At 44.0% G+C, this 12,026-nt stretch overlaps 1 protein-coding gene across 1 annotated transcript in view; it reads left to right on the forward strand.

The window, feature by feature from the left end:
• spred1 (sprouty related EVH1 domain containing 1) overlaps window positions 1-12,026 on the forward strand; it is a 30,821-nt gene that overhangs the window by 12,524 nt on the left and 6,271 nt on the right. The window contains exons 2-4 of the mRNA XM_017416046.3: window positions 570-834; window positions 4,591-4,759; window positions 7,702-7,748. Of these exons, the coding sequence (XP_017271535.1) occupies window positions 570-834; window positions 4,591-4,759; window positions 7,702-7,748 (481 nt within the window). The remainder of the gene's footprint in view (window positions 1-569; window positions 835-4,590; window positions 4,760-7,701; window positions 7,749-12,026) is intronic.

Consider the following 12,026-nt stretch of genomic DNA (forward strand, 5'->3'; position numbering starts at 1 on the left):
ATATATGAAATACTGTACATATAAAAATAAAGATGCATATGCAGGCTTAATAATGTAATATTTTTATAATGCTGTTAATCTGTACTGTAAGTTATTTTAATTTTGCTGCTTTGATACAATTATTCCATTGTTGTAGTGCTGCCCTCAAATATGAATTATTGAAAGAATATCAATATAATCTGAAGTTAAATCTTATTGAGGTGCCCGTATTGTGCCGTTTTAGCCCCCTCACCCAGCCATATTCACATATTTTCCTCAATTTTTTCACAATAGATTCTTGTGTGTTGAGGCTTTTGTAAAAAGTACACAGTTGGGTAAATGTGATAAACATTTATTTATACTTTTTGTAGGCAACTAATTATTGTTTGTTCCTTCCTAAACATTTAGGCCAAATCTAATTGTTGGTATGAGTTCTTCAGGTTTCAACCCTTACAGCGTCCGAAATGTTAGCCAAGACTGTTGTATAAAGGTCCTGTGAGGAATAATACAGTGGTTGTTGTGTCATTTGTTACCTAACAGGATTGCTTTCCCTTCATCCTTCCCCCGTTGTCAACCTTCCTTTTTTCCAGTGACAGTTATGCGCGTGTGAGAGCAGTGGTCATGACCCGGGATGACTCCAGTGGTGGGTGGCTGCCCTTGGCAGGTGGAGGCCTTAGCTGTGTCACCGTCTATAAGGTCAGCCGGGCAGAGGACAGCAGCAGCATCCACAGCGGAGGCAGCGCAGGAAGTGGCAGCAACCTCAGCCCCGGTAGCCCCAGTCCGAGCCCCAGTCCTAGTCCCAGTCCCACCGCTGTGGAGTTCCACATCAAGGGCGAAAGACTCAAAGACAAAATGGTAAGAGAACCTAAAGCCCCTTAACTGTATATGACCTGTCATACAGTCATTTTAATGATACACACGTCACAAGATGGTTCATGTGTTTACTCCCTGTTTAGACGTTCCTTTTAATGCACATTAATTTGCACAAACAGGAAATGGTTTGTTCTCTTGAAGAGTCACTATGACCCCCACTTTCCCAGACTCCCCTCTGGTCCTTGTTTTACTCACACTTACTGACACACACAGGAAGTGGAGGTTTTGGTTTTTTGTTTTTTTTTCTTTCGGCTTTCATTCATAACCCAGGTATCTGAAAATAGGAGCAAACTGCGTGAGGCTGTGATGCATGCTGACGTCATCAGGGAGAAGGGCAGATTACTCAGGAAGAGAAGGGGGATGAGGGAAACACAAAGAGCACGGAAGGGATCCAAAGGATTGAATACGGGCTGAAAATCTACACTCGCTATGTGTTTTAACCTGAAAACTACATGTTTATTGTCAACAATCAAAGCAAAACGTACAAAGAAACGTAAAGGCTTTATTACATTTGCGATTTGAAGTTATTGCTGTAAAGCCGTGAACTTTTTGTCACACGATCACTTTGCGTTTTAGATTCAAGACAGATTGAAAAGATTTGCTTTGATAATCTTATGTCTGTGGTATTGAGGGTGTAAATCTTTTTGCGTGTGAACTGTTGCATGCCAGAAGGCGAAGAAGGCCACCATGATGCACAGATTCTGGTGATTCCAGACAATCTGACCTTGGAGACTTGTTACAGAGGCGTCTGAGTCAAGTTTTCTTCTTCTTTTTTTTTTTTTTTTTAATCTTCTTAGACGGAACTCATTTTATGTGTTTTGTGTCCACGATGCATTCGTGTTTTGTGCGTTGCCACCCAAGCATGTTTGTGTGGCACACGGGGCGGGGGAAGGGATGTGACGAGAATGTTGTTGTTCAGACACGGCAAAGACATGGTTCAGAGACCCCGGCAACCGTTATGGGATGTGGTGAAACACCCCCCTATCACCGCCAGAGTCCCCAGCCACCACAACAAACACCCAGCCATATGTAGGTCTGTCAGGATGCCACCCAGTGCCAGGGTGTTGGCGTCGACCACAGTGCTACCGACTGTCTGAGGGCATCAGGGGAACAGGCAGGGTGATGATTTCAAGAAAGCAGCAACTACAAACAAAACCACATTAAAATACTACCCTTTGTCTGAAACTAAAACACACAGTCATATCAATCTTGTCGCCACAGTAATTTTTTTTTTTAAACGGTAACGTCAGTGTTTTGATCTAAGAGGTAAACAAAAGGCTATCATTATGTTGTATTATTTAAAAAAATTAAAAAAAAAACAGACCAGACAGAACATTTTTTATGTTTAAAAGCCTGTTCGGTTTGTTGAAAACATAGAAAAGGAACACAGTGTACCATATTTCAGCCATGTACACTTTTTTTGTCTTTAAAAACAGTATAATTTCAATTATTTTTTTGTCCAGCTGAAAATGGACAGAATACAAAAAAAGAAAAAAAACTAATCCTGCCGTTCATGACAGAAGAAGACGACATAGAAATCCAGAGACTTCAAAGGCAGAATTTCGTTGGTCAGAGAAATCAGGTGATCGTGATGCATATAGGAGCAAAATTCAGAAAAAGAGTACTTTGTATTCACCGAGCAGGAAATGGAGGTGGAGCCAAAAAAGATGGGAGACAGAAGAAAAGAGGTGGAGGGGTTTTGTCTATAAGCGCAGTGATGCGGCGCAGAGTGTGCTGGTGATGACTCAGCTGGCTCTCCATATAGCCACCAATCACTCTCCTACTCGCTCCCTCCCTCCTTCCAGTCTCCCTTTCTCTCACTGGTTCTTCGGCCGATGATAACTTACCATACCGGCTCCCGGATTATGACAAATCTCTGGCTAATCTCCCTGCCTCTCCACCTCCCTTTCCTTTCATTAGCAGTCGTTGAGTCCCTCTGGTTGATATAGCTGTGAATGTGTTGTTGCCAAGGCTCACTCTGAGTAGCTTTACCTTGCAGCACAGGTCTATTTCTTACAATGGATCACTACAGTTGTGTGTTTTAAAAATGTCCTTAAGTATCTCTCAGGCATTTCTGTAAGTAAAGCCATCTTATAGACAATGCAGTATAGTGTTTGGTTTATTTATTTATTTTACACAATGTCCTCTCATTTCTCCCTACATGTCTCACATTCAGAATGCCTTTTGTCTTTCTCCTTTAACATTTCCTGCCTATGTTTTCTTTCTGTCGTCTTTTTTGGAAAAGTGACTCCTCCTCCTCCTCTTTTCTTTGAGCACATTGTGGAATGCGGTGTTAAGTGTCGTCCTGCCATGCAACTGTGATACTACTTCCTCTGTCAGGCCTTGCTGCACGCTCACCTTACCTGCTCTGGCTCCATTCAGTCTCGCCTTCCCAGTCACCCCCAGAGGCGCTGCGGACCCCTCCCTCCCTCCCGCCTCGTCTTTGCCACCCCATCCTCTCACATCCATCCCTCTCGTCTTCCCTTCCTTTATGCTCTAGCTTTGGGGGAAACTCGCGAGCGTAACCCTTGCCCCTTTGTTTCTTCCTTAAGGCAGGTATGCAGTGGTGAGATGAGGACGGTTGTTGTAGGTTACAGCACATTTAGACCGAGGCTTCAAGGCAGCTTACGAAAACATATTGAAATCTAGACCCGTGTGATGGAGCCCGTATATATCAAAAAATAATTATTATTGTATAAGTTTAGGAGTCAGTCCAATTTAAGATGGCCACCACAGTCAACTAGCATAAGAAAACACAAAAATGGGTATAACTCAGCCAATTTTAGATATACTGAGATCAAATATTGTCAGCCCCAACACATACTTTCAAGCACAATTGTTGGCGTCAACCCTGTTTGTCTTTTAGCAAAATATCTTATAAACCATTGGACATATCTCAATATTGCATAGGATTGTGTGTAATGTTATTTTAAAGTTTGAGCAAAACTCCATCCCTCCTCCTCAAAAGATGTTCTTCGTTTCAAACGCTGGCTTAACAGTTGGCGGGCGATATGCACTTCTTCAAGGAGCACTAGGCCTGGAGTTTGTGGCTGTGATTCTCCAAATATGAGTCTTGAAACGTAAAGATGAATAAGTGTTTTTTGTTTTAATTTATTTTAATCACACCAGCTCCCGTGCTTCCGCAGTCTCTCACACCGGATCACCGTGAGCGCGCTCTCACACTCACATCCTGTTAAGCCACCTCTCGTGCATGTCAGAGAAAACCTCACAGACTTTAATGGCCGTGTCTCATTTCATTTAATCTGCCCAGAGGAAGGCCGGGAGGCGGCCCAGTAGCCCTGATTAATAATAGGTTTTAGAAGCAAAGCCTGTCTTCATCCTGCTCCTGGGCTTCCTGGCTTTAAAAATGTCCCTACACACCCGCAACCTCCTGCCACCACTGCTCTCCGGCTTCAAAATACTCCATATCGAGAACCCCACCATTGAGAATATGTTTTACCAATTTTTCTAAAATTAACAGGAAATTATCAGATTTGTGGTAAGTATTTCTTTTTCGAAATCCTGGATTTGCATATGTAATCCCTGATGTAAAAATAAAATCTTTCCCCCCCTTTCTTTGTTCTTTTTTTTTTGACACGTTACGTTGGAACAGATGTGACAAATTCAAACAGATCAGGAAGTCAGACGAAGGAGCAAATTCATGTTTAAATATAAGCCAAACAGTTCAGCCTTTCTGATCCGACACCATGTTGACTCTTAAACCGCGTGTGTCCTCAGGTGGTACTGGAGTGCGTTCTGTCGAGAGACCTAGTGTACAATAAGGTCAACCCCATCTTCCACCACTGGAGAATCAACGACAAGAAGTTCGGCTTGACGTTCCAGAGCCCTGCTGACGCCCGAGCCTTTGACAGGGGCATACGCCGTGCCATCGAGGACATTAAGCAAGGTATGGGCGTGTTACTATAGTGTCTGCGTGTGTTTTTTTTAAAGCAGGTCAAACCAGACAAGTCAGTTAGAACTGTGCAAAATGTACTTTAAGTTAAAAATGCATTCACCACTTTTATTGGCAGTTATTCATCGCATCATGTCAAATAAGTTGACTGACTGTCTATGAATGCACCACCGATGTTGGTTTTTTTGTTTTTGTCGTTTTTAGTTTGTTTCTGCTTATTTATCTTTGTCTTGTGATCGCTGAACCGGCCTCCGCCGTGGAAGAAAAGCAAAGCTTTGATCAGTTTTGATGACTCCGTCGCTGCTACTTGCTCACTGAACCCAATCGTGACCCCTCTTGCGATATCTTATCAGTCCCAGCTGCTCAGATAATCTCAACACTTCCTGTAGAGACTGGTTGTTCAACACTTTGCCCGGAGAGTGCATGATACAAGACAATAGAGGATAGGAAAGGAGAGGGCGGGGGCGGGGGGGACAAAATGTGAAACCCAGAATGGGTAAAAAACCTGAGATAGGGGCTGAACTCTGGTCAGGTAAAACCTCTCCAGTTTGAGATTTTCTCTTTTTTTAGTAGTTCAAAGTAGCTACATTTAGAAACTGGCTAAACTGGTTTTAAAAAAGAAAGGATTGGTCTGACAGTATAGGATGTGGCTTTTATGTGTCTTTAAAAGCTTAACAAAATTTTCCTGTTGCATGGAGTGAAGTTGGCAGCTTTGGGTCCCGATAAGCAATATTTTTCTCTACAGAGCCAGAGGTTGCAAAGTCATCCAATTAGTCGGAAGACTTGCTAACTCAGCACTCTGCCACCCAGCTCCACGTTACACAAGACGTGAGCTGGCTAGCCGGGAGACCATAATCTTTCTTTGCTTTGTAGACCTGAGCACCATGGGAGCATAAAGGAGGTACAGCAGAGCATATCATAAAGGCTTATCACAGCTGGGCATCCGTTTCTTCTTGCCCACAAATGCTTATCAGAGATTTGAACCTTAGGGCTCAAGTCCAGGCGGTGTCTAGGTAAGATGAATTCCCTGAAAAACAGTCTTGGAAAACCGCGTTCCCTGTGAACCAAACACGAAGCGGGAACAAAGAATAAAGTTTTATAATGACACTTTTTGGGACAGCCCTGTAGTGTAGCTAGTTTCGTTTTCATGCCAGTAAGATTAATCTGCGCATGGCATAATGTTCAAATAAAAACCTAAGTGTCTAGTAGTGCGATAATCCACATCCTAATGACCGCCCAGAAACACTAAACTGTTTTAATCTGCTTATTTAAAAAAAAAACTTCCAAATCTCCCTTTGTGCATGTCAGCAACAGGAGGTGATGGTAGGTTTTGACTCCCCAGCATCTGAGCTTCTCTTTTCCCCTCCCATCCTCGCCTTTGTCGGTTTGCCTCCCTCGCTCAGCCCCCCCCCTGTATTCTGTCAGTGTTGTGTAATGCCTCTCCTCGGCGCAGGCGGGCGAGTTCGTCTGTATTCCTGTGGCATCGTTATGCTTCTGGGCTGCTGCGTGAGTGTGTGTGTGTGGGAGAAGAGGCAGCGCGAGAGAGAATATGTTTTTTTTTTTGCACCGCGCACGTGTGCGTATTGGTCTTGCAGTCTCCTGTTGCCGTGGCAACGGCGGGCACACGGCTCAGGCAGCTTTTGCGGCCTCGCGCTGCCAGAGTCGTGCTGCGGGAGGCCTCTTTCTCGCGGGGCTGGAGGGAAAGCATTGATGCTCCCCGTTCTTTCGCTGCACGATTCAGAGATGGACGGACAGACGGACAGACTGCGTCCAACACTAGCCCAGTGAAACCTCCTCTCCACACTGGGACAGATTGTTGTGTTCTCCTTCTGAATACAGACAAGGAGACTGACACTGTGCTTTAACAGAGGCCTCTAATTAAATGAGTTTAATTAAATCAACTAAAGTTAAAAAGTTTCTCTTGGAGCCTTTCCCCTCTGTTCTATTGGAAGCAGTTCAGTCCGTGTTCATCTCAACATTAACCCAGTCATATATTCTTTTTGAAGACATACTGTCCAGTCTTGCAACCCATAAGAAGTAAGTTAGTCTGTTTTTGTGTGCAGACTCAGGCCTCTGCTGGTGCTTTCTTTTTTTAAATTTAGCTGTGTATGGATCAGCAAAGGGTTTGCAAACTTTAAAGTTCAGGTATAAATATTAAAAAAACAAAACTGCAATCAGGTCATGTCACTGTCGTACAGACATGCAAGCATAGAGGCTGTGGAAAGGTGTAGACGTAGTTGCATTTCAACAATCAGTACATTATTTCTTCTCCCGAGGACTACTTAATGTCTACTTCAAGCTCTGCCATTGTTATGGTGCTTTCACTGGCAGCCGGGAGCTTCAGGTTTTTGATTTCTGACACAGAGGGAAAAACAACTAGACGGGAAGTCAGATTTCCTAGTCGATAACTCAAGATAAAGTTTTCCCAAAAGTCAGCTTACTCAATAAACAAGAGCTCTGTTGTTTCTCAAAATGTGGACCTAATTTTTAACTTCCAAGGTAGATTGAACGTAGAATAAATTGGCAGGGAACTGGGGAACGATCAGGTTCCAAGCAGTAAGCACTAATAGTCTACATAAAGGACAAAACGGGAACTATTTCTATTCTAACAAAAAAAAACAACTTTGCTTAGAAGTAAACAGTTCAGCACATGGTATCTTAACTGAGGTTGGGGTTATATTATTCTAGCTGTGTGCATATTAGATCAACGTCTGTGTGTCCCACGAACACAAAGCAACTTTCATTTCCCCATGAGGCAACATGCAAAGGAAAGCAGGAAGCCTCGACCCATTCTGGCCCAACACTAATCAGAGAGGAAAAACTCCAGCATCCTCGGCAGGGGAGCTCTCATCCATCTGCAGTGAAATGATTTTAGTGCTTTACATTGGTGGACGAACGTAGAGAATAATTTTCACTCTTGTCTTTTTATTTTCCAGGGTGTCGCCCGTTCGGCGATGGAGATGCCCCCGAGGATGGACTGCCGGTGAGTTGAAGGTTTCTGGATGTTTGTGTTTGTAAACCAGGATGTGCCCGTTTTGATGGCTTTGAGGATTAAGATGCTTTCTAACCTGCAAAAATGAACTTAATGTGCCACCAAATACACCCTCCAAGTCAGGATTTGTGGCATTCCTTTGCATTTCAAACAGGAACAGGTAATTGTGGTACTTTGGTTCATGTAGGAAAATAATAAGTTGTTCTAAATGCTGTTCTATATATAGTATGTAGTTCATTCCAACACACCTATGTTTGTTAGTTCAAGATACCTGATGTATTAGTCACCTGTTCCACTTACCATTGTAAAGCAGGTAAAAAGATGGATTTGCAGAGTGAAGAGTGCTTCTTGAATTGCATTTTCATGACAAGAAATGTTACCCAGTGTGACCACTCTGTCATCAGTGCTACGTTTCGTTTGGACAAATACGGATACCAAAAATCCCATTATTTGTATTCATTGTGTGGTATGTATAAAGGGATGTCTGAGTCTGTGCAATAAAGCTGGATTTACAAGCAAACGACTCAAATAGGAACCTAAAAACTATTTATTGCACTGTTGTTGTACCAGACTAGCTTTGGTGATTTAAAAAAAAATAAAATAAATATTTAAGATTACTCAGACTTTAGGTGTCTTTAAGGGTTTATTTTGACATTGTACAGTGCCTCCCATGAGATTAGTTTTAGCTGTAAGTGTATTGTATAGTGGCTGGAGACTCGTCATCAGCTCTGCCGTGCCTGGTGTCTGACACCCTTCTTAATATGGAGCAAAAAAAAAAAAATGGTGCAGGAGGGAAAGCTGCGTTCCTGTTCTTTGGGTAAAGCTCCTCTTTAAGGAATCAACCCGAACATACAGGAAATTCACTGTTGCTAGGCAGCGGGGGTGGGGGGGTGCATCTCAAGAGTGGTTAAGGGTGTGTGTATGTGTGTGTGTGTGTGAGGTAGTGGTGGTGGTGGTGGGGGAGTGGTGTTCACGGGGTTCAGTGAGCTACTGAGGGTGTCACCATGGTGATCTGGCATCTGAATGTTGCGTTCGAAGGCCTGGGCTCCAGAGAAAGAGAAGTGAACCAGAGCCAAGTGTTGCAACCCGAGAACCAGCAAATGCCACCGCCGAATAAGGTGCAACATCGGCCGTTTCTGCGACGCGGCGCCACGCATTGTTCTGACAAATTGGGTTTACGTTAACGCCGAAATCGCGACCCTAAGTTCCTTCCTCTCGTTATTAGCGTGACACTTTAGGATTGTAGTTGTGACCTTCCTGACAAAAAAATTGCAAAGTTTTAATCAGGAACGTGAGGTCAACAACAAGCCTTGTTCAGTTTTCTGATCATCTTCAGACATCCATGACGATGGGTGGGAATTTTTAAACAGCCTTGCATTGCTCCACCATTGTGCATGATAAAGTGTGTGTGTGTGTGTGTGTGTGTTTGGACAGACATCGAAGATGGTCTTCTTCACCCACATCCTGCCCACTGTGAGGATGAGCACCCACATTTATCTTTCACAAGCTTACCACATTCTTCCTCTCTCTCTCTCTCTCTCACAACGCACAAGAGACACACACACAGAACACACACGCGCCGCGTTTTACAGATGATGCGGCTCCACGGCACCCCGCCCCAGCTGTGATGACCCACTGACAAGAGTTAGAACCATGCCGCCGCAATTCTTTCACCAACTCAGACTGAAGAGTTTTTAGTTTAATACTGAAGGAAAACATCTGCATCTAATTTAGGGTTGGCAAGAAGTTTCGTTGATTGTTTTTTTTTGCGCTCGTATAGTTTGTTGGTCAGTTGGTATTTGCAGCCAGAACAGACCGTCTTGGTGTTTAATTCAGTGATAAATCTTACAAGCACAACGGAGGGTTGATAGAAGGAATCATTTGATGTTTCTAAAAGTGTGCTCATCACAGTTTTTTTGTCATATTTTGCTGAGAATTGGACACCATCTTAACAGCCAATGTTTTAGTCGTCCATTACTGTTAAACTGAAAACATCCATAGCGCTAATATGGTCTGCGTGACGTAAATGTGATCAGAAGCTATATCTCTAGGTTTCTGTGGGCAACCATGCAACTAGCAATTTGTTGTGACCATGTGGACGAGTCCACTGACTTTTATTTGTTCTTCATGAATCAGCTCAACATCAGTGAAGTCCTCTAAGCAACTACAGATTAAAGGTACAAACTTACCTTTTTAGGATGGGAAATTTGAACCTAATTTTTTCACAGTTCATCTTTTACGGTTATTTTTAACAAAACAAAAGATAAGGAAGCGGTAGACAAGCGTGGCTCGCAGGACATAAAGGAAACTGACAATAAGCCAGCCACGTTTAAGCTCGGAACTAATTAGATGCTTTCAGCCATTTTATTTTCACAGCTTTTAAGTTTAAATATTTAATTCATGAGTGATGCGAACTGTAGTCTGCATTACCGAATACAGTGTACAGTGATGGCCGTTTAAAAATAGCATAGAGTGTAATAAAACGTGGCCCGGCGCTTGTGAATACATCGCCGCGTGACACGCTGCCCTGCGTTCTGTGGCGTTTACGCGATGGGACCAAGTTAAGGGCGTTTTGGTCCAACCTTGTAAATGACGTGATGCGCAATCTCACACACAATCTTGCGAGCAGCGTCGGCTCTCAAAATGTGTCAAGGAGGACTCCGAGCCGCCACCACACCAAATTTCAGCTCTGTATCTGTAACCGACGGAGTTAGGAACACTTTTTTTGTTTTGGCAATCGAAGACGAGCTGTGGCAGCCATCTTGAATTACGGTGAAACTAAAAGTCAAACAGTTGTAGAGGTACATCCAACAAGTGTTTCCTGAAAGTTTCAGTAAATCTGTCCAGTTGTTCGTGAGATGTTTTGCTAACAGACGAACAAGGTGGACACCCAGCAGATGATGGCAAAGTTTTAAGTGAAGACGTTGCAAACGTGTAGCGCTCAGATCAGAGTATGTGTTGTGAATGACTCTCAGCTACTACCACACAAAATCTCAGCCCAATATTTATAAAACTGGCTGAGTTGTCACCATTTTTGTGTTTTCAAAGGTAAACCGGCTGTGGCAGCCATCTTGAATTTGATTGATTCCAAAAGTGAATCAGTAGTAGATGACCATCCAAGGATTACATTCTACAAATTTCATTGAAGCTTCTGAAGTGGTTCACGAGATATTTTGCTAACAGACAGACGCTTGCACACAGACTCAGGCAAAAACATTACTGGCTGCCTTCATTGGTTCACATCTGCACTGTTGATCTCTTTCTGTTTGTTTTTTACTTACCTTTTTTTTGTTTTTCTTCTAGATACTGGTTAGAAGTTTTTTCTTAATGCTTAATGTTGGGTAGTTTTTGGTTCTCAGAAACCAGTTTTCATGACTCGGAGCCGCTGTGTATCTGTCAGAATGTAAAGAAGTGTCTGCTGAAGCTCTGTCACTCGGTGTGACCTGGACTGCAGCAGAGTCTCAGCTCTGAGTAAAGTCTTCAGTATGTGCCTCACCCCCCCCCCCCCCATCCCAAACCTCCCTGTCCTGAACCCCTGTGCCTTTGAGGGCGGAAGTGCACGCATCCCTGATGTAGCTGCGGAGCCATGTTGCCCCTGGCTTCCACCCCTCCCTCACCCAGCCACATCTCCAGGGTCAGATCAGCTCCAGATTGGCCCCCACGCATGCCTTTGAATGGCGGGGCTTAGGCAAGCACTTTAAAAGGAAGCCCATGTCTGTTTCCCATTTTGCACCCCTCGCTCCTCTCCTCTCCCTCTCTCTCTCTCTCTCTCTCTCTCTCTGTCTTGTGCGCGCACACACACAAACACACACAAACAGCTGTCATTTGGCTTTTCAAGTTCTGTGCTGCATTTCTCCAGCTGGAGCTGGTTTATGACATTCCCTCTGCAGACTCCTGGCCTCTCATGCTCTCTCTATCTCTCTCTCTCTCTCTCTCTCTCTCTCTCTCTCCGCGTTTCTCTCTTCCTCTGCCTCTCGCTCGCAGACGCACGCACGCACGCATACGACACAATCTCATCCCCCCCCCCCTGTTCTGCTCTTTCTCTTCTCTCTCCCCTTCCTCTGTCTCCCGCTCCTTCACATTCCTTTGCAGACACTGCGGATGTGTGTTACACCATCTGGTACGTTTGAAGGCAAAGAAAGAGCAAAGTCACACACACACATACACACACCATGTGCTAGCAGTCTGGAAAAGGAGGAGGGGGTGGGGGGTAGCAAGTGAAGGAGAAAGGAGGGGGGAAAGACGGGTGAGGGTTGGGGGGGGGGGGGG

Source organism: Kryptolebias marmoratus, linkage group LG10 (assembly GCF_001649575.2).
Source record: "Kryptolebias marmoratus isolate JLee-2015 linkage group LG10, ASM164957v2, whole genome shotgun sequence".
Lineage (NCBI taxonomy): Eukaryota > Metazoa > Chordata > Actinopteri > Cyprinodontiformes > Rivulidae > Kryptolebias > Kryptolebias marmoratus.